The sequence below is a fragment of the Mytilus galloprovincialis genome, chromosome 2 (genome assembly GCF_965363235.1).
Source record: "Mytilus galloprovincialis chromosome 2, xbMytGall1.hap1.1, whole genome shotgun sequence".
Taxonomy (NCBI): Eukaryota; Metazoa; Mollusca; class Bivalvia; order Mytilida; family Mytilidae; genus Mytilus; species Mytilus galloprovincialis.
The window spans coordinates 20,551,795-20,576,807 of NC_134839.1; the positions used below are offsets into that span (position 1 = coordinate 20,551,795).

Here is a 25,013-nt window from a genome sequence, read left to right on the forward strand (position 1 = left end):
TAATTCTTGTTCAGTATTGTCAACAGATTTTGAAAGTTTGCCACTTTTATAAGTGAAAATTTCTTCTACTCTGCTCTCTTTAGCAATAATAGTACAAATCCTACCTTTTATTTAATGAAAGGTTTCATATTTTTGAATGCCATAAACTACAATCCATAGTGTTTGTTTTGGCACTGAAAATTGAAATAAAAGGACATCTACAATGACCTGAAATACTTTTATTCAATATTGTGAGAGGTGTAAATAAATAAATCCTTTTACAATTTGATACACTTGGTTTACTGTAACTACCAAATAAATGCAATTGCAATTCAGGAAATTTCGCAGTATATATATATATATATATACGGCAATTATGTAAAACTTGTACCAGCTATCAGCTGGACAAGCAACACAATTCAATATATACTATGATTTTATTAGGTTAAACAAACAATTTGTGGTGCTATTTGGCAGTTACTACAAAAAAGAAATAAACACAGAAATAATGATGACATTTTGTATATAATGTACTTCAAAGATTACATAAAATGAAAAATGTCGCAAGAAACATTTAGAATCACCATTTCCAGTTAACATAACTCTTAAAATGAATGAAATGCCAACCATTCTAATAAAACATCATTCAAGACAAACACACAAACTCATTAGTTAAATCTGTGATATGCCTTCGGCCATTCAACAAATCCTCTCGTGCCTATTTTTCTTTTAAAATAAAAATCAAACAACGATCAAAAATGTAAATACATCACAAGTGAATAAACAACAACTACCTATATATCATTATTATCACCTCACACTGTGTGACCTATTACCTGCCTTGTTAGGGGGCAGCTAATAGACAGGTCTAGTGTCACCATGCGAACTACAGGAATGTCATACACCATCACTGTCGGGGCAGCACAGTTTAATGTTGACAAACCAGCTTTTTTTTTTTTTTAATTGATGAATACCACTGGGGCAATAGTGGTTTCATTTGATCTTCAGGGACAATTCCAACACTTCTGTTCTTATTTTTTATAATGTTCGCCATTTTAGTGTTTCAATTATCTTATAAAAAAAAGTTCAAGAGTCAACACTGATCATTTTTATAGACTCACATTTTCCAAGTTAATATTGTTTTTATAACTAATCTACCTTTTTAGAATCCTTCAATTACTATCTTATAAACCTTTTTATTTTCTCGATAGTTTGGTCTAGGTAAAGAAAGCTGATAGCATTATAGTTTTCAAACATTATATGAATTGGTTTCACAAACCACATTCAGCATTGAACAACTTGTAGATTAAATATCTCTGCATTACCTTTTCCTCCTAAATACTCATAACAGTATCCCATTGAACTTGTCAAGATACACAACCCATTTATAGAAACCAACATTTCATCATTCATTTAAATAACCAACTGGTTAATTATAGTCCTTAAATCTGATGTCCTTCACAGTAACATTCCTAACTTTATGCCCTGCTACTTAAGTAACACAAGGTCTTGTATCCTTCTGCCTTTTTCACAGCACTGAAAGTACCACTTCTGACATAAAATTTCATACAAATAACATCGACATTAAATCTCCATACTACCAACAAGGTAAATAAATAAATAATAAAATTACAAAATATATAACAATATAAAATGTACAAAAATCTATGTTCTAAGAATTATGCCTTTCTTTCAATGTGAAAGATCAATCAGTTTAAGCCTTATTTACAAATGCTGATCACATCTTTCCAAGGTTTACAAAAATCTTCCCTTTTCTTCATAACCTATGCAAATCCAAATCATCATTTATTCGTTACATTTTGAATTCAAATCAGTAATTTCAAGAAACAATACGACCATTCAAATGATTATATCTATTAGTGGTTATATCATTTGTATAACCTCATGCATGTGTTCTTCTGATTTGTTTATACACTATTATATGTATTTTCATAATTACACAGCTTATGCTTGAAAAATAACTTTCCTTTCTATTTTAAATAGAAGTCTTATTTACAAACACTCAAGTGACAAGAGTATCATTGAGTAAGAGTTAGGTCAAAGCAAATTCACAATTGCCTATGAAAAATAACCCGTCTCTTATAATCATCAATAAAACAGCAGGAGATAATCTTACTAAAAAATAAAGGCAATTTTCATCAACATGATGAAAACTACATTTCAGCCTTGATTTATCAGATATGTCTTTATTCTGTCACAAAACCATATTTAATATGAATTACAATAAATGAGATTCATACACTTAATAAAATATCTTGACAACCTTTTGTAAAGATTTAGTACTAAAGATAAAATGTATAATGTCATTAAATTTAAACAAGTTATGTTCATTTTGATCTTTCCTAGTTAGCATCATAATGCATGCTCAGTCTTTTCATCAAAAGAAAGGCAAATTCTTACAAACTGTTACATGCAAGCATGAAAAATTTATGCAATACACCCACATTAGAATACACATAAAGTTCCTTCTGAACATATGGAATTTGTCCATCATGCTTAAAAGCTCAATTCCTTCCTTTGCCATAAAAGTCAAGTTATAATACAATAAAATAAACAACTACTAAAGAGTTAATATGTAGACATCTACAATGTTTCTACAGTAAAAATGATTAGATAAAACACATTATTTCTTATCAGTAGGTTTGCCATCATCAGACTTCACATTATTGCCGCCAGTTTCTCCTGGCTTTTTATCACTAGCTGACACTTCCACTTTGCCTGCCTGTTTTATACTGGGTTTGTTCTGTGGATTAAGGAAACTCTGAGCATGTGCTAGCAACTCCTGTCGCTGTTTTGCCTGCTGAGCTCTCAGTGATACAGAAGTATTTGTTGAACTGCTAATAGGTGCAGGTTGTGGCACAATTGCATTTGGCCTTAGCTGACCAACAGCTTGATTTGTAGGTACACCTAATGGTCTTGGTGGCCTCTGATTAGGTGGCATTTGTAGCCCTGGTCTTTGTATTGGATTAGGAAATGATGTTGTTGGTGTGTTGTGTCTGAAGTTGTTCATCATCATCTGAGGTCTTATAACTGTTCCTACAATACACATACACATAATTAGCCAAGATAAAAAGTACATCAACAGGTTATTACTGATGTTTGTTGGGTATTTTTTTGTGATTTTTTTTAGGAGTTTCCTATAGCCATACATGTTTAAGCAAAATTTATAAGAACCATTTAACTATGTATCCACAGTAAAACAAATAACGCCATCAGACCGGTGAGTGATGTGAATTGTCATCCTTGTGTAGAACACTTATAAGCTCATCAGGGTCATCATATGGCTATACATAACAATGTAACGTGCAGATCAAAATCATTTAGTGATCACAATATTTATTAATTCTCAATTAATAAGGTAACAACTTCTTAAGCCAAGGTTTGAAAAAAATCCCAACTGTAATATGTTTAAACACACTTCATAAGGTAAGCATAAGGCGACATAGTTGCAACTTTATTTTATGTCCTTTCTCTTCTCGTTCGAATTTTAGTTTATAACTTAACAAATGTTTATTTGAGTCTCTCCAAAGAAAACATGAGGAATGTTTTTTCTTTGCTCTTTCTTGTTGAATATATATATATGCAAGTTATGTTTATATTACCAATAATTGATGCTGATGGAATTAAGAAGAGTAGTGTCAAGTACTAAAAACATAGCTTCTGACCTGTTGGCAGAAAAATTAAATATATACCAAACTAATGGCCTTACTGTGGATTTGTTATTATTTGTGGGGGTGCTAATTATTATGGATATCTATAACAATGACAATCCGTGTTATTATTTGTGGGGGTGCTAATTATTATGGATATCTATAACAATGACAATCAGTGTTATTATTTGTGGGGGTGCTAATTATTATGGATATCTATAACAATGACAATCAGTGTTTATTAATTTTTTTTAGGTATTTCCCTTAAGACTTTTATGCAGACTTTGTTGACAACTTGAAACTATGTATCAAATAACGCCATCAGACCGGTGAGTGATGTGAATTGTCATCCTTGTGTAGAACACTTATAAGCTCATCAGGGTCATCATATGGCTATACATAACAATGTTATATACAAAATATGGGCATTCAAAAATCTTTTACTGATTTCTTCTGCCTTGTGGTATTTAAACTGCTTCAGAAATGATCATTTAGAGTTTTTGTTTCATTCTCAGTTGAGAAAAATCTAATGAATTTGACATTACTAGGCCTAGATCTCCTTCAGCTAAAGATGAGATTGAATTTGACATTACTAAGCCTACATCTCCTTCAGCTAAAGATGAGATTGAATTTGACAAGACTAGGCCTACATCTCCTTCAGCTAAAGATGAGATTGAATTTGACATTACTAGGCCTACATCTCCTTCAGCTAAAGATGAGATTGAATTTGACATTACTAGGCCTACATCTCCTTCAGCTAAAGATGAGATTGAATTTGACATTACTAGGCCTACATCTCCTTCAGCTAAAGATGAGATTGAATTTGACATTACTAGGCCTACATCTCCTTCAGCTAAAGATGAGATTGAATTTGACATTACTAGGCCTACATCTCCTTCAGCTAAAGATGAGATTGAATTTGACAAGACTAGGCCTACATCTCCTTCAGCTAAAGATGAGATTGAATTTGACAAGACTAGGCCTACATCTCCTTCAGCTAAAGATGAGATTGAATTTGACATTACTAGGCCTACATCTCCTTCAGCTAAAGATGAGATTGAATTTGACATTACTAGGCCTACATCTCCTTTAGCTAAAGATGAGATTGAATTTGTTTGCATTGTGGCCGGTAATCAAGTTGAACAAATCAAAGGAAACAGCCACCAATAAAATGAGGGTATGGTGTATTGGACCAGAAATGTTTCCTTGCAACACGACACCAATTGTTCCAAGGGTTTTCAAACAGGCAATAAGTGACATTTTCCTAAACCAGACAAGAAAGAGTTTACTACCTCAATCCTACCAGAAGTAAATCGTCTATTTTCAAAACCAGCACAGCCAGATGTGCCTCTTTATTGCATTGGGGGGTTTTTTTTTTGACAAAAGGGAAAGGTCTAGCTGGCTGTAATCAATATCTCAGTCAACCGTTGGGTTTTCATTTAGACCCATTTGGCAATGTAGTTCCCCCTATAATAATATGTCTTTTTATTTCTAGACTCTTTACTCTTGGTTTTCCTGATGAAATCAAATACAGTAGAATGCTATAAATTACAATAGTTTTAACATGATAGCTGATACAAATAGAAAATAGCTTAAAAAATATGTACTTGAGGGTGTAAATTATTTTTGATAGTAATTCAAATAGTCTCTTGTGCAATCATAATACTTACCACCAGTTTGCATTGGTTGCTGCACAAATTGAGTATTCAGTTTCTGTGTAAACTGTGGCATGTTATTACTAAAGTTTGTAAAGCCCACATTTGTGAATCTCTGAGTTGAACCAGCACGATTCTGACCCAGTCCAAACAATTTGGAATTTTGATTCTGCTGTCCAACAGACGATATACCTCCAAAGCTATTTGTAGGTGTCAAGCTCTGTGGAGGTGATTTCAGCTGCAAGAAGAAAGATGAGAATTTGTTGCATGTGTTAGCAATAGCAAAACCGTTAATAATGAATTAAATTTCTGTAGATATTATAAACATTAAGTTGTTTTGATGAAAAATGAATCCATAGTATAACTTATAACGCCATCAGACCGGTGAGTGATGTGAATTGTCATCCTTGTGTAGAACACTTATAAGTTCATCGGGTTCATCATATGGCTTTACATAACAATTTTATAAGCAGGTTCAATGTAGATCAAAATCATTTCCTTATTTTCTCTGTTATGGGGTAACAGTTTCAGAAATAACAAAAGAATTTAGCTATAAAGTCTGCTGCAATATCTGGTAAATTTGAAGAAAACAAGAATGTGTCCTTAGTACACGGATGCCCCACTCGCACTTTCATTTCCCATGTGGAGTAGATCATGAAATTGGGATCAAAATTTTAATTCAAATAAGAAAGAGCATATCATAGGGAACATGTGTACTAAGTTTTAAGTTGATTGGACTTTAACTTCATCAAAAACTACCTTGACCAAAAACTTTAACCTGAAGCGGGAACAGACGGACGCACAGACCAGAAAACATAATGCCCCTGTACTATTGTAGGTGGGGCATAAGAAAAAGTCTTTATCTCCTTTACAAAATGCAGCTTTTGTTTGCATTATGTTTAATGACCAATATACGTATTTAGGATGTGAACAAATAAAAGGAGAAAGAAATCCACAATAATGCAAGTGTTTCTTGTTTTCTCAGTCTATATTGCATAAGGTCGTTTTACATACCAGATAAAGTGATTAATTTTGAATTTATTACCATGTGTTTAATAGCACTTGCAAACCCTAATGTGATCTATTACAATAATGAAGCTATTTTGATGTACAATGTATCACAGTAAAACAAATAACGCCATCAGACCGGTGAGTGATGTGAATTGTCATCCTTGTGCAGAACACTTATAAGTTCATCAGGGTCATCATATGGCTTTACATAACAATGTTCTACTTATTACCTCTGCCTTGTGGCAACACTTTCAGAAATAACCATATGAATTTTGCTATACCTAACTTATTATAATTAATTATTATATTATCTACGACAAACTTCATAACAAATGTCAATATGGCCATTTTACCTATCGCTACACCTAAAGCATACCCTTAAGAAATTTTCTTGGCACCAAATAGTACAGTGCAACTTATTAGAAAGACATTCTTATAAAATAATGACTATTGGTATCTATTTTTTATAAACAGTTAATAATTGTAATATCTGTTTTTACAATTCTAATATTTTGTTTGTACTTACAGGTGTACTCTGTGGAGAGCCCTGTTGTCCTGATGGATTAAACTGAGACGATTTAGTTGATGAACTCTGACATGGAGGCATTGTCATCTGTGATTGTTGTTGGAAGGATAAGTTCAGATTAGCTCCAGGCTGATTACCAAACTGTAGTGGGAACTGTTGAGAACCAGCCCCTGCAGCAGCTGCTTGGAGTAAACAAGCCTGCAACACCAACTGTTCATTCTGTTGTCTCTTAGTGTTACTCATGTGCTGAAAATATTGTCAAAATTACTTATTATGTTCTATCTATTATCTGTATAGTTTTGAAAGTACAACAATTCTGGTACAGATTGCACAAGATTCCGTCTTATCTGATGACTTTCATGACTTCCAAAACAATTCAAAATAACATTAATACCTTTCATAAGCTAAAAATAAGGATCCATACATTTTATACTTTATCTTAAGTTATCTTAACTCAATATACCTGGAAATTTGATGTATTTGGCTGCGAGAAAAAACTGGTTTGCTGCATCTGCTGTTGAGGGGGTTGTTGGTAAAATGAGTTATTTCCCTGTACTTGCTGCACATTTTGTACTGCAGGTCTGAAATAAATTGACAATTGTTAATAGAAATTTAAAAAGTTGTACCTTAGTACCTTAGAAATAAAGTATCAAAATATTCATAGATTTGAAAAGTAATACATTTAAGTAAACAAATCTCAATAGGACTTAATGAAATAACCAATTTTTCACTCTTTAAATTCTGAACAAGAGTGCACACGCTGAAATGTCTCACCTTCTTTACTAATCCTTGATATTATGTTGATAGTCTTCAATATAAAGCTTTATTACAACTGTCACATAAACTTAACATTAACCAAAAAAACTAGACATTGACCAATGAACCATGAAAATGAGGTCAAGGTCAGATGACACCTGCCAGTTGGACATGTACACCTTACAGTCCTTCCATACACCGACTATACAAGACCTATTGCTTATAGTATCTGAGATATGGACTTGACCACCAAACTTAACCTTGTTCACTGATCCATGAAATGAGGTCGGGGTCTGACGGGCACGAGGGCCTTGCAAGGTAGTCACATACCAAATATAGTTATCCAATTACTTATAATAAGAGAGAATTTAACATTACAAAAAATTTTAACTTTTTTTTCAAGTAGTCACTGCACCATAAAAATGAGGTCAAGGACATTGGACAAGTGACTGACGGAAACTTCGTAACATGAAGCATCCATATCTTATACCTTCTAAAATATAAAGCTTTTAAGAAGTTAGCTCACACCGCCGCAGCCGGATCACTATCCCTATGTCGAGCTTTTTGCGACAAAAGTTGCAAAAAAAGTTGCTCGACAAAAATGATTTCTGAACTGTTGTCTAATATTTTCACCAAGATATTAACTGGAATAATTAAATTGTTAGTTGGACAATATAATGTTTAACATATAAAAGCTGTTTAGTATATTTCATACCTTGGTTGAACAAGCTGTGAGCCTAATAACTGTGAAGATGCATTATTCTGTTGAGTTTGAGTAGCTCCCAACAATGCATTGGCACCAAACAGCTGATTTGGATCATACTGTATAAAGGATATCTGTGGAGAGGGCTGTAATGAACTGTTGTTCATGTTCTGTCCAAATGATAACGAATTTGGTGTGATGTTCTTCGGCATGGATGTACCTGCAATTTACAAAATTAAATGAAAACAGATCAACACAGTACAGTTTCAGTAGTTGGGTGTAACACTTGTTTGTTTAATTCATTTTCATGGATGATTTAATCCTTCGATGGAAGATTTTTTATTAAATCAGGACTGTACAGTTAATTCATGTTCAATTATGTCATGTCAGACTTGCAGCTACTTTATTAGCAACAAAAAAAATATCATGATTTTAATGTAATCCAGGTGACCTAAATTTTTGATGGACCTACTGGACTATCCAAGATGTGCAAATGAAAGTTATCATTTTCCTTGATACTTGTCACTCTTGCATCTTTTTAAACCTCAGGTCTACTTCTGACAGAATGCTATTTCGTACAATCCCCCCCCCCTGATTCTATACAATTCATTCTTTCTGATATTTTGTTTGGGTTACTCCTATTTATGTGAAGTGTTTGTTTCCAGCTTACCATATGTACTCTGGTTTGGTGGTTTTATGCTAGTAGACATCAGAGAAGATGTTGCAGATGACACCATTATTGTGTTTGGCTGTGGCTGACCAAATGGTGGAACATGAGGCTGTGTTGGAAGCTGGTTCCTCTGGTAGGATAACTGTTGATAAGTATCTGGAGTTGGTGTTGTAGGTAGAAACAGACTATTTTGAGAGAATGCAGACTGTCCTAACCCAGTTTGAGATAACCCATATGCTGACTGTCCCAATGCTGTCTGAGATAATCCATAGTTAGGCTGACTTTGTTGTTGCTAATAAATATACAAATTACAATTGTTATTTAATTCACTTCCAAATAAAGGATTGTCTGCCTTAAAATACATTTAATCTATATCAATATTAAGAGTTCTAAGGATTTCTGTAGGTGAGTCAGATTTTACAACAATGAAGCTGTTTTGATGTACAATAATCCACAGTATAAAATAATTGTGCCATCAGACCGGTGAGTGATGTGAATTGTCATCCTTGTGTAGAACACTTATAAGCTCATCAAGGTCATCATATGGCTGGCTATACATAACAATGCTATATGCAGAGTACAGGCAGATAAAATCTTCTACTGATTTCCTCTGTGGTTGGCAACAGTTTCAGAAATGGTTATTTGAATTTTGTTATATATATATAAAACTTATAAATAATTAAACTCCATGTGGTGAACCAACGCCTTTGAAATCGTTTTGGTAGAGTCCCCGAAGTGGATACCTTGGTATGCCGAGTTGTCAAATCATGCAAATAAATGCAATACTTAAATAATATTCAAAATTGACAACAACACTTGTTTTCAAATGGTCTGCAATTTTATTATCTAAGGTCTACATGTTTCATCTGCGAGGCAGGTGTCTATTCTATACACAATTTATTCGGCCTGAGGTACTCAAAGTGGTGCATATAAAGTGATGTTATAATTAACAATGGTAGGTATTAGTAACGTAATGGTGGTCCTTCAACTGGACCCTAATACCTACCATTGTTAATTATCACATCACTTTATATGCACCACTTTGAGTACCTCAGGCAGAATAAATTGTATATAAATTGTCCTGAAGACGCCTGCCTCGCAGGTGAAACATGTAATAAAATTGCAGACCATTTGAAGTGTTTTTGTCAATTTTGAACATTATCATAAATAAGTTATAGATTATAAAGTATCAGAAGCCAAATTGTATTCAGGACAAACTGCTTAACATTATAATAATTACTTATCTTGAATGAAACATAAGTTACACAGGACTTAAAAATCCATGTATTGTGATGATAAATGGAACAAGTTACTTTTCCAAAATTAGGAATAAACTCATCTAAAAATCTGCATTTTATAGTTTCCTTTAGAACGCTTACATGTTCTGTTGCCTATAAACATATACACACATGTATACAGAATTTTAATGGAATATTACGTTTTTATTATAGTTCATTTAAAAGTCAATAACTCATCTACCTCTTGTTAGATTAAATAATTACCCTAGGTTCTGGAGCCACAAAATGTTGTCCTCTATGATCTTGAGGAACAAACTGATTAGCTCCCATGTGGAAGGGTTGAAAAGGAGGCTGTGATACTGACATCATACTTTCTAACTGTGGGCTTGGTGGACTTGGAGGGATATCCACATCATCAACAATATCCAATTCCACTGCCAACTGTTGTGCAGCCTGCAGCTGCTGCTGTAACTGTTGTGGTTTTACCTGCTCAAATAATTCAAGAAATTCCTATAATTACATCTTCTTTCTTTCTTAAAAGTCAATAAGAGTTGTTTAGTGTGTGTGACATGTTTCAAGGTTTTCTGTCCTACATCATCATATGATGGTTAAATCAAGTTGTTTTTAAATTCTGTCATAAGTTGGGCAAGTGATGTACATTGTCTCGTCTGATTTGTCCTTTGGTGTTCACGATTTCATTATAATTCAAATAAATTATTTCTCATATAAATACAAGTTTTCATTCCAGGTGCTAAGGCTTGTTTATGGTGCCTCTTTTAGTTTACTTGTGTTGTTTTCCAATTGTCTCAATTTACCACTTTTAAATCATACTTGACATAAAATTACCCCAAAAATTGGTAATGTAAAACCATTCAAATCGGAAAACCAATTGTCTAATCTATATAAAAACGAGAAACACATCTATATTTTTGTGAATTCTTTTATTTTCGTGGGTATCAAAAATGACGGATTGAGAAAAACTTGCATTTTCGAGGATAATTGATTTTGTGGTTTTACCAATGTCTCCCTTCAAGCCATTGTAGAATTGTAATTCGTTGAAATTATAAATTTGTGGTTCACTGATTGCCAAGAAACTCGAGAAATTTTAAGCAATCATAAAATGGTTACCTTACAAACATTACTCTGTTCTGATGCCTTTATATCCATGGTGGAACTGACTTCTGTAGAGGTGTAGTTACCAAGACTGTCTTGTAAGACAGTTTGATTAGTGAATTGCATGGTATCCTGAACAGAGGAGTGTGGTACAAAGGTGAGACATTCTGTATCATTAGAGCTGAATGCTAGTGTATCTTGTACTGACACATGACTGCTAAAGTTTAGACTGTCCTGTACAGAAGCATTAAAACTTCTGTTATCCTGAGAGGAGCCGTTAGAACCGTAACTCCTGCCATCTTGACTTCTAGGAGACATTGTTGACATAGGTCCATTACCTACTAAGGAGTTTTCATCTTGTCTCTGATCCAGCTCCATGGTCTTGTGCTCTACTATATCAGTATCCATATCTCCTGAGCTGAATGTTGGATAGGAAGATGTCACCATCACATTGTCTGATTCTGATGAGACAGTAGTCCCCAATGCTGAGCTGCTGTTCATTCTGCAATAATTAATACATTTTTGCTTTAATTCAAAAAATAATAATGAATATAAAATTCCAAACACAATTTTTTTTAATTTTTACAACCAAATTATGGATTCGTTTTAATACAGTGTTGAAATATACATTTTATGTGCTATCTGAAATGAGAAAATTCTGCTGATAATATAATTTAACCTAGTCCTTTCTCATAATTATTTCATAGCTAATCCACCAAGTTTAAACATTCAACACCTTGGTTAGATCAAAACCTTACCCTTGATCAAATCCCATGGCTGGTTGCATCTGGTCAACATCCCAAAAACCTCTGACAGAAGCAATTTTCAAGTCCAGATCCTGAGAAGCAGGAGATGGGGGAAGATTAACAACTGATTGTGAGGTTCCCGAACTGTTGGTGATACTCATGGATGGTACAGATGTAACAGCATGCTCCTCCTCTTCAAGTTTGTTTTCTGGATAATTTGCCAGATCATGGTCGTAAATGAAGATCAACTCGCTCATATCGTCTCCCTAAAAAAAAACAAATATCAACAGGTTTTTATAAATTTTACCTGCAGAATCTGACAACAGTATATGGTTTACATTAACTATGTTTTTTATTTCTGATAGTAAAGCAAGTTATTCAAATTATTCAATAGAAATAACAATGATCACTAACTTAAAGCCTGCTAAACAAAGAATCCAGGTGCAATGTCATTCTGTACTGTGCTGCACTTCCTTTATACTAATTGAATTCTTTCTTTTTTTCAAAACCAGGGTTTAATTATCTTTGCTCCCTTTCTGACACGCTATTTTTTAAACGTTTTTTTAAAAACCAGTTTATGTGTAATCAGCAATGTTTCCTACATTTGAAGACAATACAGAATGGAATCTATTGCTTACAGCCGAAAAGATCTGGCATCAATCACTACTTGTGTAAAAATTCCACTTTAGTTTTATTATTCAATATAAAATACCTTAAACAAATGATCTTTAAAGCTTGGTGGTAGCTGAATAGGTTCCGGTTTTTCGATGGCTGTGGTACTCCTGGATTTGTCTTTCAACCCTTCCGGTTTCTTGACTGCTTTTCCATCTCTCTCCATTGTATCCTTAACACTGACCTTTTCACTTCTTACAACCTACAAGTCAAAACAACAATACACTTATTTTACAAGATAACCCTTAACACTTTTGAAACTAGATTCATTCTGAGGGAAGTTTTTTTTGTCATGCAGATGTCCCAAAATTTGTATTCAATTCTAATTTTATCAAATAAAATGTATGCTATTGTCACACAATATACCAACAAGTTGAAACTACTTGCACCTAGTTGTGCTTTGTATTTGTACCCTCAAAGACTGGCCGAATTTTAATGCATGTTACAGAAAGGTAAATCGATAGTGAACAGAAATCTGAAATTAAACATTAATCTTTTCAAATTTGTAAAAAGATACCTTTGGTTGTCTTTGAGGTTTTGGAGATTCAAATGCCCCTCTGTGTTGGTCTACTTTCATATGTTCATTCTTCTGAAATGGGCAAAATTATTCAAATAGTTAAGTGTGATATAGTTTTTTTCTTCTCAATATATCTGCATGTACAAACATTTCATATAGTCATTACCAGCTTTCATTGCTAACTTCTTGTTATTTATCCATGCAACAAGTATTTTGATATTCATTTCATTGATCAAATTTCATACTTTACCTACAAGTAGATCATTTTTTGATAACTTCACATAATACTCCCATCACCTCTCAGAATTTAAAGAAAATATTTTGAGTATTCCAATTAAGTTCAGATGTTTTAGTATAAAATTTGAATAATTGGTCACACATAATGATAACCAGAATGCTGCTTCAACGTCTCAAGTTGGATAAAAAAACTACTTCATAAATTTATCCTTCTATTGATGGCATTCTCTAACAGTTAATACCTCATTCTCTAATACAAATGGTGCATGCATCAAACTTCCTACTTTTATATAGTAATTCTAATAATTTTTCAAACAGAAACTGTCATGAATAATTTTTACTGTACCATATGACATTTCAGATTATTTCAAACACACAAAGTAATATTGGACTTAAACGAAATTGAACAGAATAGTATAATAGCCAATTGGGTTAATAAATCAGTAATAGAGATCCATTTTTAAAATTTCTTTCTTTTAAAGGGACACAAATGAAGAGCTAGCAGAAAGAGAAAATGAATTTGTGTGTTGTGTTTCTATATATCACTTAAGACTTATGCTTTGAAAGGGCAGCAGACAATTTTTAACCGTTTTAGAATCAATCTACAATTGGCAAATTCGCAACGAGTAACATTTCGATGAGTTTTAAATGCATGCCATAACAATATAAAATAAGACGTTTTGCAAATAAACTAATAACAAAATGATTTAAATCACATTTTTTAAAGAGAGTCTTACATACCATGTGACAAGTTTCTATGCAAATGATCAATCTTCCCTGTACTTACTTTTCAATAATGTATTATCAAAATTTTACAGGAGTAATTCGCAAGTCTTTTCTTAATAAAACATGGGATGAATTTGAATAAACATTATCCCCATTCTGTACAATAATGTACTATTGACATACATGCAGATTATAAATGGAGAATTAGTTACTAGGTAAGAATACATGACCAGCAAGACAAAAAAGCATGCAAAGAAATCTGTCCAATAACCAAAGATCACAACTTCAGTATTGCACAGTGGAAGATATTTAAAAACATACACAAGACTAGCTCAATTTCAACTCCCTAGTTTAAATGACTCAACATTTATCCCCCTCCCCCAAAAATATAAAATGTGTATGCTTTTTAATAAATGCCAACAGTCTTTTACTGAAAAAGTGAACAACCTTGACCCCTCAAATAAGAATTACTTGAAAACTGATTGTAAGCCAGAAGCAGTATCAAGCAATGAATACAGAATAAAATTTTAAACACAAATACTTTTTAAGTGCAGAAAAATAATTGATTTTCATCCCATACTTAATCAATTGGTACATTATCGTTGTATTCTCAAGTCTTATGGCTATAATGAAAACAAATGTCCCCCTTGTTTTGTTTCTTTAGAATTTTTTAAATAAAGTCTCTTGATTTTAAATTTTTATTTTGATTTTCACTATATCAATTCAAAACATAGTGAAATTGGAATTAAAATTAAATCACATTTGAGTTTTATCAAATGTTATTCTAAAATGGCTGTCCCCCTTTCTCAAGAATAAATCAAAACTTGTCATTTTAACCCCCTTCAAAAACATTAAAGTCATAAGACCATTTATAGAATACAACTTTATAGGTCTAATTTGGACTTCAATTTCTTTTTTCATTCTATTAAAAACTGAATTTGACAAACATTCAATTAATTGAAAAAAAGTTAACAAAAAAAAGATGGAACCAAGTATTATTTTTTTTGACATTCATTTCCACAATGCTGGGCGTCACCTTCTCCGTCCTCAATTTATTTTCTGCACTTGGGGAACTTCGAGTTGAAGAGCCTGCCGAATTAGGCTGGTCACTAACATCAATTCCACTGTCATGTTGGTCTCCCTTGTCAAACTTGCTGTCCACCATCTGTGGCAGAGAACTTCCCGTCACTGCAGCAGCTGCATAACTTGTGGATTTTGCCGTCCAGGCATTCACTGGTGGCAATGGTGCAGGGATCGTATTCATTGACATCTGAGAGGACATAGCTAGCTGTGATGTCTGATCAGACATGTTTTGGGCTGCAGAAATATAATATATATCTTACATTCAAAGACTATTTACAGACAATGAATAACTTTTACTGTGACCAATCTGTAATTCAATTTCATCACCAAGATCGCTTGGTTTATGTTTTTTTTAAACTCTAAATATCATGTTTTTAAATGCCTTATAGTGAACACAAATATCTAAACATTTGATACCTGTCCTCGTCTAAATGTCTTTACTTTCAAATATGCCTAAAATGACAAGCACTTGTAATGTTTGTTAAAAATAATAATACACTACCTTGACGTGTGTCCATTTCCATGTTGATAGCAGGAGAAATAGCTGGAATATTATTGGCAAGATCATTGTCCCAGTTATCAACCTTCATATCAAATCCTTGGCTAGTAGTATCACTATCCCTGTCTCTTTGCTCCTTTTGCTTCACAAACCTTGGAGGCAATTTACTTCCTTTACGAGACTTTCCACTGTTGTTATGTACTCCTTTTGGTTTAGCCAAAACCTATTTGGAAAAAAAACCCAGATGTTAATTCAAAACATTTCAGAGTAGGATCAGTTACTAGCAATAACACATATATATAGTCTAGTATGTTTAATACATGCATTAGTTATATAACTGGGAGCTGAGGTTACAAATATATACCTCATTCCCCATTTATACACATAAGTCAAACTACACATTTTTCTATGACAATAAAGTCATTTTGTATATCAAATAGAGAATAATAATATTAAGATGTATTCAAGACTTAGTCAGTTTCACTGAATTTCGGTCGGTTTGGAATACAAACTGCAGACAGTTGTTATAAGTAACTGTTATCTCCATTCAATGACTACATAGTATGGGTTTTGCTCATTGTAAGAGACCTACAGTTGCACACAATTAAAATCTTTTGGACTAATGTGGATTTTTGTCATTCATAAGTAATCTCCATTAGAAGTCATCAAATAACCATATAACTTTGATTACCTTGTTGTGAGCATCCTTTTTCTGTTTTTCAGTCATTATCTGCCTTTTCAACTCAGCTTCCTGTTGAGCTTTTTGTCTCAGTTTCATAGCCTTTTTGGAAGTCACTTCCTGAAAGCCCTCATTTTCAACAGAGAACTCTGGGTCATCTACTGGTGCTCCATAAATGTCATCAATGACCACAACACCTGTAAAACACAACAATACATCTTAAAAGTTGTACTAAGTAAATGTAACTTATCACACCACACTTCAGGTAAATTACCCAGATGCTACCTTTCAGCATGGCGAATGATAAATATATCATCATCTTTTTACATTAGAGCTGTCATAATCATCATAAAGGTCAATTTAGCATACAATCAATTTCTGATCACACCTTTTAAAGAATATAATCAAAGGACACTATGTTCTGATCACACCATCATATTTCCATGATCACATCTCCCCCCAATGTCACACAATAGTCAGGTTGATATATATACCAAGTTTCAAGATGATGGGACCACAACTTTATGTAACCTTCTTAAAACCAATACTTAATTTGATACAGGATGGGAGGAATAGTAAAAGAAAGTACAAAAGGTAAAACGTAAAGGCCTCCCTTCCAATTTAGACGGCATACAAACAGTCGTCAAGAGCCATAAAAGGCAACTGATTTCAGTGCCACAATAAAAATCAACTGCTTCAAAGGATTTTTTTCCATATTTGACCTTTCAGCATGGCGAATGAGAAATGTATCATCATCTTTGACATACGGATGTCATAATCATCATCAAGGTCTGATTGTAAAAAACTTTTATAAGTCAAATTTTTGGATCACTCTTTTCCCCCAATATTCCATAGAACTGTTCAATTATCAAATTATGTGCATGTATGTGGAGAATACATGTGTTGTGAGGAACTAAATCATAACGACAGCCTTCAACAATGATTCCTAAAGCAGTTGAAAATAGTACAAACATCAATTAAATTTTAATTAGAAGAAAATGTTCATAAGATACAAAATGACCTTTCAGCATGGCGAATGATAATGTATCCTCATTTTTACATAAGAGATGTCATAATCATCATCAAGGTCAATTTAAGTGATTCAGTGTCAGTCATATTTTTATACAAATTTTGTTGTCATCCCTTCCCCCAAAAAACATTGCACAGGACTGTCAAGTGTTAAATGTAGGTTTATTTGTGGGTTGAGCCCCAGCCTACCATAATAGAATCCTTAAAATATCAGAATATCAAAAGGACATCATGTTCTGTTCGGTTCACATTATTACATTTTAGATACAATATGGACATTCTATAACAATAAATTATCCCCATCTCCCAAATACATAGGTGGGGTATAAAAAAAAGATTTCAAAAAACAGGTAAGGCAACAGAGATTTACTTTCCAATAATTAAATACACTGTGGTTCAGGAGGTAATTTTTCCATACTTATAGGTTTCATAACGAGTGAGAATTAGATATCGATTGATATCAACTCGTGTTATTTAATTTCAATAATAATAAACGAGCCTATGGCGAGTTTATTATTGAAATTAAATAACAAGAGTTGATATCAAGCAATATCTAATTCTCACAAGTTGTTAAACCTATTTCTCTTATGGAAAAAAGTTGTATGTGCGTGGCCTTTATGTTGCGAGTTGTGTTGCTACGGCCATTTTTCTTTGCAACACGTACTGATCTGTATACTTTTAAAACTAATATGGTTTTATCATATTCCCTCAAGGCTGATTTTATATATTTAAAAATGAGATGACTCAGTTTAATTCAAACGATATTGAATTATCACAAGCTGTAAAACGTATGGTAAAAAAACAAATGTTTTTATGATTATTTTCGTGGCGAGAGTTGTTGCTACGGGCATCATCTGTTTTACCGGAAGTAAACAATCAGTTGTCAAGAAAACAAGTAGTACGGCATGACCTTTTCCAGTGAATAATGACCTGATCAACGGCCAATGAAAATATTGGAAATTTACGAGATAAGCCAATCAAATTAACGTAATTTTGATATCACTTTTTCATATCACACTCCGTACGGTGTGATACGAAAAATATCTATTCAAGGTAAATTTTCCATACAAGACCTTTCAGCATGGCGAATGAGAAATGTATCATCATCTTTGACATAAGAAAGTCATAATCATCATCAAGGTCAAGTTAAGTTCATGTCATTAAAATTATAAACTTTCAGATCCCCCTTTCCAAAATATTGTATTGCACAGCTCCAGAATTTTATGTGTAGCAATGTGAGTTGTGGTGGTTTGGGAGATGGACAATTTAAAACCCAGCTACCACAATAAGATACATAAAGCAGTTGCAAAATCAATAGGACATCATATTCTGTTTGCATAATTACATTTCCAATACCAGATGAATAAATAACAACACAGAAAAAACAAACTGGCCTTAAATACATAGGTGGGGACAGTCTTCAGGATCCAATAATTTAATGTTACTATGGTTCCAGTAATTTTCCATATTTGACCTCTCAGCATGGCGAATGAGAAATGTATCATCATATTTGACATACGAATGTCATAATCATCATCAAGGTCAAGTAAAGGTTCATGAAATAAAATAAAACAACATAAATATAAACTTTCAGATCCCGTTCTTTCCCAAATATTGTATTGAATTGCTCCAGAATATAATGTGAAGCAATGTGGGTTGTGGTGGTTTCGGAGTTTGACATAGATATAGGAAGATGTGGTGTGAGTGCCAATGAGACAACTCTCCATACAAATAACAATTTAAAAAGTAAACCATTATAGGTTAAAGTACGGCCTTCAACACGGAGCCTTAGCTCACACCGAACAACAAGCTATAAAGGACCCCAAAATTACTAGTGTAAAACCATTCAAATGGGAAAACCAACGGTCTAATCTATATAAACAAAACGAGAAACGAGAAACACGTATATATTACATAAACAAACGACAACTACTGTACATCAGATTCCTGACTTAGGACAGGTGCAAACATTTAAAACCCAGCCTACCACAATAAGATACCTATAGCAGTTGCAAAATCAATAGGACATCATATTCTGTTCGCATAATTACATTTCCATTACAGGATAGACAAACAGACAATGCTGCATAATACAACCTCACCCAAATACTGTGGATTCATTACTTTTCAATGGATATCAATTTCTGTAGATTTTTCATAGGTTCAGGTGAACCACAAATTTTATGTTCAACGAATAACAAATATTCTATAGACTTGTGTGCAGACATTAGCAAAACCACGAAATCAAATATCCACGAAAGTGTGTTAAAGTTTTCCTCAATCCAAGAAAATAAATGAATCTACAGTATCTACCTTTAGTGGGGACAGTCTACAAGATTCAATAATTAAATGTTACTATGGTTAAGGTAAATTTTCCATACAAGACCTTTCAGCATGGCGAATGAGAAATGTATCATCATCTTTGACATAAGAAAGTCATAATCATCATCAAGGTCAAGTTAAGTTCATGTCATTAAAATTATAAACTTTCAGATCCCCCTTTCCAAAATATTGTATTGCACAGCTCCAGAATTTTATGTGTGGGAATGTGGGTTGTGGTGGTTTGGGAGATTAACGGACAATTTAAAACCCAGCCTACCACAATAAGATACCTATAGCAGTTGCAAAATCAATAAGACATCATATTCTGTTCGCATAATTTCATTTCCAATACAAGATGGATAAATAACAACACTACATAATCAAACCTGCCTTAAATACATAGGTGGGGACAGTCTTCAAGATCCAATAATTTAATATACTATGGTTTAGGTTAATTTTCCATTTGAGACCTTTCAGCATGGCGAATGAGAAATGTATCATCATCTTTGACATAAGAAAGTCATAATCATCATCAAGGTCAAGTTAAGTTCATGACGTCTAATGAAACAATCTCAATATCAACTTTAAACCCTGCAGGTCTGTGCATAAATAGGGATGGAGCCAAAATAAAAAAAAAATGCTCGTTTCCCCTCCCCCAACCCAACCGGGTCAAAACTATTTTCCATCATTTGTTTCCATTTTTGAAAAGTGCTTGAAAGCATATTACGACATTTCAAGTATCATGGACTTCGACAATTTCAATTGCACATGAAAATTTTCGAAGATCATTGGAAATGTCTCACCTGCAACAGTTTAACCTAATGACCTAGATATGTATCATTTACAAATAAATGCCTTTTTTTCTTCTTATAAATGCAAAACAATTTGATCACTTATAGCAGTACAACTATTTGCTCAGATTTTTGTATAATCATTTGTTTCATGGGATTGACAGATATTAGAAATCATCATAGCAAAACTGATATATATCTTGTCCATTCTTAAAGAATTGTAGGCAGCTATGACCATTAGCACTTTAAATCATCAATAAATTTCCTCTATATACCCTTTCATACAAACTTAATAATTAGATAAACATACTAGCATAATTATTTATGTCAATGTTCTCCAAGACATTTTTCTCCTTTCTTTCTTCTGGCTTCAATGGTTTTGATACATCTGTCAAGTCAGAGGGTTTTGTGGACCGATTTCTGTAATTGATAAAAATATAAATTTCATTTAAATTCTGGAGATAGTACATTCCATTCTTTCAATAAATGCAATACAATTGATCGCTTTATAGCAGTACAACCATTTGCTCAGATTTTTGTATAATCATTTGTTTCATGGGATTGACAGATATTAGAAATCATCATAGCAAAACTGATGTATATCTTTTTTTAATTTCCTCATACTAGTTATAATTGAAGCCTAAGTCAGCATACAATCTTCATGCTTAACCACAAGTCCTAAGGCCCTGGCTTGTAGAATTGCTTTCAGGCTTGTAAAATTCTCCTCTACAAGCCAACATAATCCAACTAATTTTTTTTAAATTGAGCTTCAGGCTTGTACTCTCAAAAGATTATCGTGAAGGATGAGCATATGACACTTAGGTCCTCCTTTATCTATACATGTAATCATGTCAAGGGCGATATTTCTACACCATTTACATATGGTTTTTTCACTACAAACCATATATTTTCAAAAACAGACAAGACTGTTGTGCCGACATTACCAAGTACACAAAGTCCATACCATATTTGTCTCTATCATGGTATATTCTTCCTAAGTATATGTATTTGTATTTCCAAACTTAACTACACATGTATTTGGTAAAACATAATGAAAAGGTTTTTCCAAACTTGATACAAAAATACCGTAAACCAACTTATTTTTGTGGTTACATGATTGCATGGTTAGCCCTTATTAGTCTATTTCGCTATTTTCATATTTACTTGATCCAAGTTTTACATATTCTTGACGATTTATATTCACCTTTTCTTTCTACTCCCAAATATAATTTGATTTTAAACATATTTTATTCATTAAGATATGAAAAGGATTGAGCAACAGGCACAGCCTATAAAAGCTCTCTCCATATTACATGTACAAGGTATAATTCAATCACAACAACTGTATTTAAAATAATGCAATATAGTGGAACATGCATGCTACTTGTGAGCACACACGAGCAAATATATGTTAACAGTGTTACTTACTAAATGCAAAATATATTTAAATATATAGGCAATTAATCATCAGTTATTTAAAGTACCTTGAAACATGCAACAGACTATGCGAATGAATTTTATTTTTACAGGACATTCGGTCTGGTAAGCATCCTAGCTTTACCAGACCGAATGAAATTTTACCAGACCAATTTTTTTTTACATCTAATTGTATATTATCCGACAAAAAACAACAAACATATGTATGACTTTGTTGTGCCCTACTCCTCCCCGAAATGCAAAAATTAAAACAAAATGATGTAACAAGAGGGGATATTGTTATGAAAGTTGTGCACAATTGCTTGAATGCATTTCAGTGAAGAGTAATGTCCCATTTTATTGGATTTTGACAATGTTTGTGAACTAAACATAATTTAGAGTTTCTGTATAAAATATTATTTCCTGTTTCTTCTTTCTTTTTCATATATCTTTTGGTTTTCAATTCTTGTGGTTATATTTCATAGCTAAATTTTGTGATCTGCTTGGATTTTTATTCATTTATTGTATTTAAATCAGCAAACCCGGAATTATCCTTATCCGTTCCCAGAATCTGATCCGGTTTTATTTACATTTCCGGTTGTGCCAATGATGGCATCCATTGTTGTTTTTGACAGTCAGATATGTTTTTACCCGGATTTACACATTACTGGTTGTCGATGTTCGGCATAAAGCTAGCGGTTGAACAAAACAAACATCGCTGTGGTGAATAATAAAGATGAAAATGAATTTGAGATCGTTTGGCAATTTTGCTAGAATGTTCCATAAAAAAAAACACCGGACATTCGGACCGGAATTCAACAAAATTTTACCAGACCGATCCATTATTCACCGGATTTGTCCGACGGTCCGACGTATTTCGCATAGTCTGATGCAAATATCCTTTATAAGTCATTAGAAATATATATATGGCTTGAAAGAGACACTAAGCTTGCTTAGTGGAATAAATGAATTAATGTTGGAGTGTAGAAAAAAAATAAAAATTAAAAATAGATGAAACAAAAATTAAAGTAAGTTTCAAACAAAACGTTGAGTGTCACTGATATATTTCTGAACAGATTTAAAAATAGCAATATTCATATCATATGAAAATAATCTGTTTCCAAAAAGTAGTAATTCAATATTTATGTCAACATTATCAACAATGGAGTAAATGGAATCAAGAAGGATCTGTCTTACATCATTATACTTAGGGCAAATAAAAAAGAAATGTTGGTTATCCTCAACAGGATGGTTACAGTTTGTGCAAAAAGTGTTCTCGGATAAGAACTGATTAAACAAATGAGATTTAAGGTTGCTAGCATTATTTCTGAGTTGACAATGACTTATATTTAGTTTCCTTATCCCATACTCCCAAATATAAGTTGGTTTACAGTAACCATGGGATGTAAATCTACATATATATGTTACCAACAACAATAAAAGGTCATTATGTAAATCTTGGATCATTTTCCTGTTCAAATCAAATCTATTGCAGTTATTGAAAAATATCAACTTACTTGTAACTCAAATTGTTAAATGCATTATTGATTGCATTTTGATCATTTGCCACCATATGATCTACTCGGTATACATCAGACACATTCTCCTTCTTGCTAGAGTAATTTGATTTCCGCGGGGCACCATTGCTACCCCTAGCTAACCCGTTTTTTGTCAGGTGATTTGGAGATTTTTCTTTATTTGGATTTCTATAATTGTCAACACCATTTTGCTTCCTCCAATCTGATTGACCTTTTCTATTCTGGCGATCACCTGCAGGACGCTGGCTTGAGAAGCTCTTTCTTCCAGGGGTAGAATCTCTTTTATCATTATCTCTATCATTTCTAGAGTCATTTCTCCCTAAAAAATCACTACTTTCTGAGGCTGTTTCCCATTCTTCACCCTCTACTGCGGCATATTCCGAGGAGTTTTGCTGTGCTAGCTGTGGCGGCTTTGAACCAATGCTAGGAGGGGCACTTCCTCCTCGACCTTTACCACGGGCTTTGCCACGATCAGTGCCCCTCCCCCTCTCGTTTAAACCCCTTTTTGCAGCAAATCTTGGTGGAGGGGGTGCTCTTTCTGGCTTTTTGTCTTTCCTGTAAATAAAAAAGATATTCAAATGTTCAATGATTAACATGTAAAAAAACATTTACAAAGCTTTAAGTACCTTTGGCATTTTCTAATTTCAGGAATGTTTTTGAAAACTCGGATTACAGCACAAGTTGATCTTGAAATTTATACTCGGACAATTTCAAATCTCACCCCTGGCTGGGTAGCAAAACATTTTTTACAGTAAATTACATGTGAATTCAAACAAATAAATAAATGCCTCTAAAAGTTTCAAGTTATCTTGTGTCTTTTAATATCTCATTGCTCAGATTCCTTGTGTAATCATCCTATTTCATGGGATTGACAGATATAAGAAGTCATCATAGCAAACTGAATGAGATGTTTAAACTTTTTTTGTAAGTATGCTTTACACTAACAAACTGTAATGTTTATTTTAACAAATTCAACAAATGATTTACCTTGGTCTTTCTCCTCTTTCACCATCATTCATTGGTGCTGTTGGGGGTCTACCAAATCCACCTCGAGGGGGTGGGGCGGAATTGTATCTTCCAGCTCCTCTTCCTCCCCTTGTAGAAGTTGAAGCACCTGCAAAACATGTAACGTCTTAAAAATCTATTTGTTAAATTGCAAATTTACACTGCTAGCATTTAAAATCTTTTGCCAAACTATGGTGATGTCATATGGCATTGGATGAAATGTTGACATGTAGTTCTGCAGAATTCATTGCTCGCTCAGAAGTTTTTTGTAATCATCTGTTTCATGGGATTGACAGATATAATTAATCATCACAGCAAACATAAATACCACTGAATAAGCAACTATATATTATTGAACCAAATCTGCATACACAACTGAAACCAACAATCAACAGTAGTTCCATCATGATAATAATCATTAACAATATAAG

General features: G+C 33.2%; 1 protein-coding gene across 9 annotated transcripts in view; it reads right to left on the bottom strand.

Annotated features, from left to right (window-relative positions):
• Positions 1-2,283: 2,283 nt before the first annotated feature.
• Positions 2,284-25,013, bottom strand: part of LOC143063086 (uncharacterized) — a 45,675-nt gene continuing 22,945 nt past the window's right edge. For 6 of the 9 annotated variants that reach the window (XM_076235040.1, XM_076235039.1, XM_076235044.1 and 3 more), the window contains 17 exons: positions 24,565-24,691; positions 23,557-24,132; positions 20,934-21,043; positions 16,494-16,678; positions 15,806-16,025; positions 15,257-15,537; positions 13,258-13,329; positions 12,781-12,942; positions 12,081-12,334; positions 11,338-11,824; positions 10,474-10,698; positions 8,972-9,263; positions 8,314-8,521; positions 7,306-7,423; positions 6,843-7,088; positions 5,321-5,543; positions 2,284-3,036 (listed from right to left, as the gene is read on the bottom strand). In XM_076235040.1, the coding sequence (XP_076091155.1) occupies positions 2,624-3,036; positions 5,321-5,543; positions 6,843-7,088; positions 7,306-7,423; positions 8,314-8,521; positions 8,972-9,263; positions 10,474-10,698; positions 11,338-11,824; positions 12,081-12,334; positions 12,781-12,942; positions 13,258-13,329; positions 15,257-15,537; positions 15,806-16,025; positions 16,494-16,678; positions 20,934-21,043; positions 23,557-24,132; positions 24,565-24,691 (4,199 nt within the window). In that variant the 3' untranslated portion in view covers positions 2,284-2,623. The remainder of the gene's footprint in view (positions 3,037-5,320; positions 5,544-6,842; positions 7,089-7,305; positions 7,424-8,313; positions 8,522-8,971; positions 9,264-10,473; positions 10,699-11,337; positions 11,825-12,080; positions 12,335-12,780; positions 12,943-13,257; positions 13,330-15,256; positions 15,538-15,805; positions 16,026-16,493; positions 16,679-20,933; positions 21,044-23,556; positions 24,133-24,564; positions 24,692-25,013) is intronic. The other 3 variants (XM_076235041.1, XM_076235036.1, XM_076235043.1) reach the window with 3 other exon arrangements.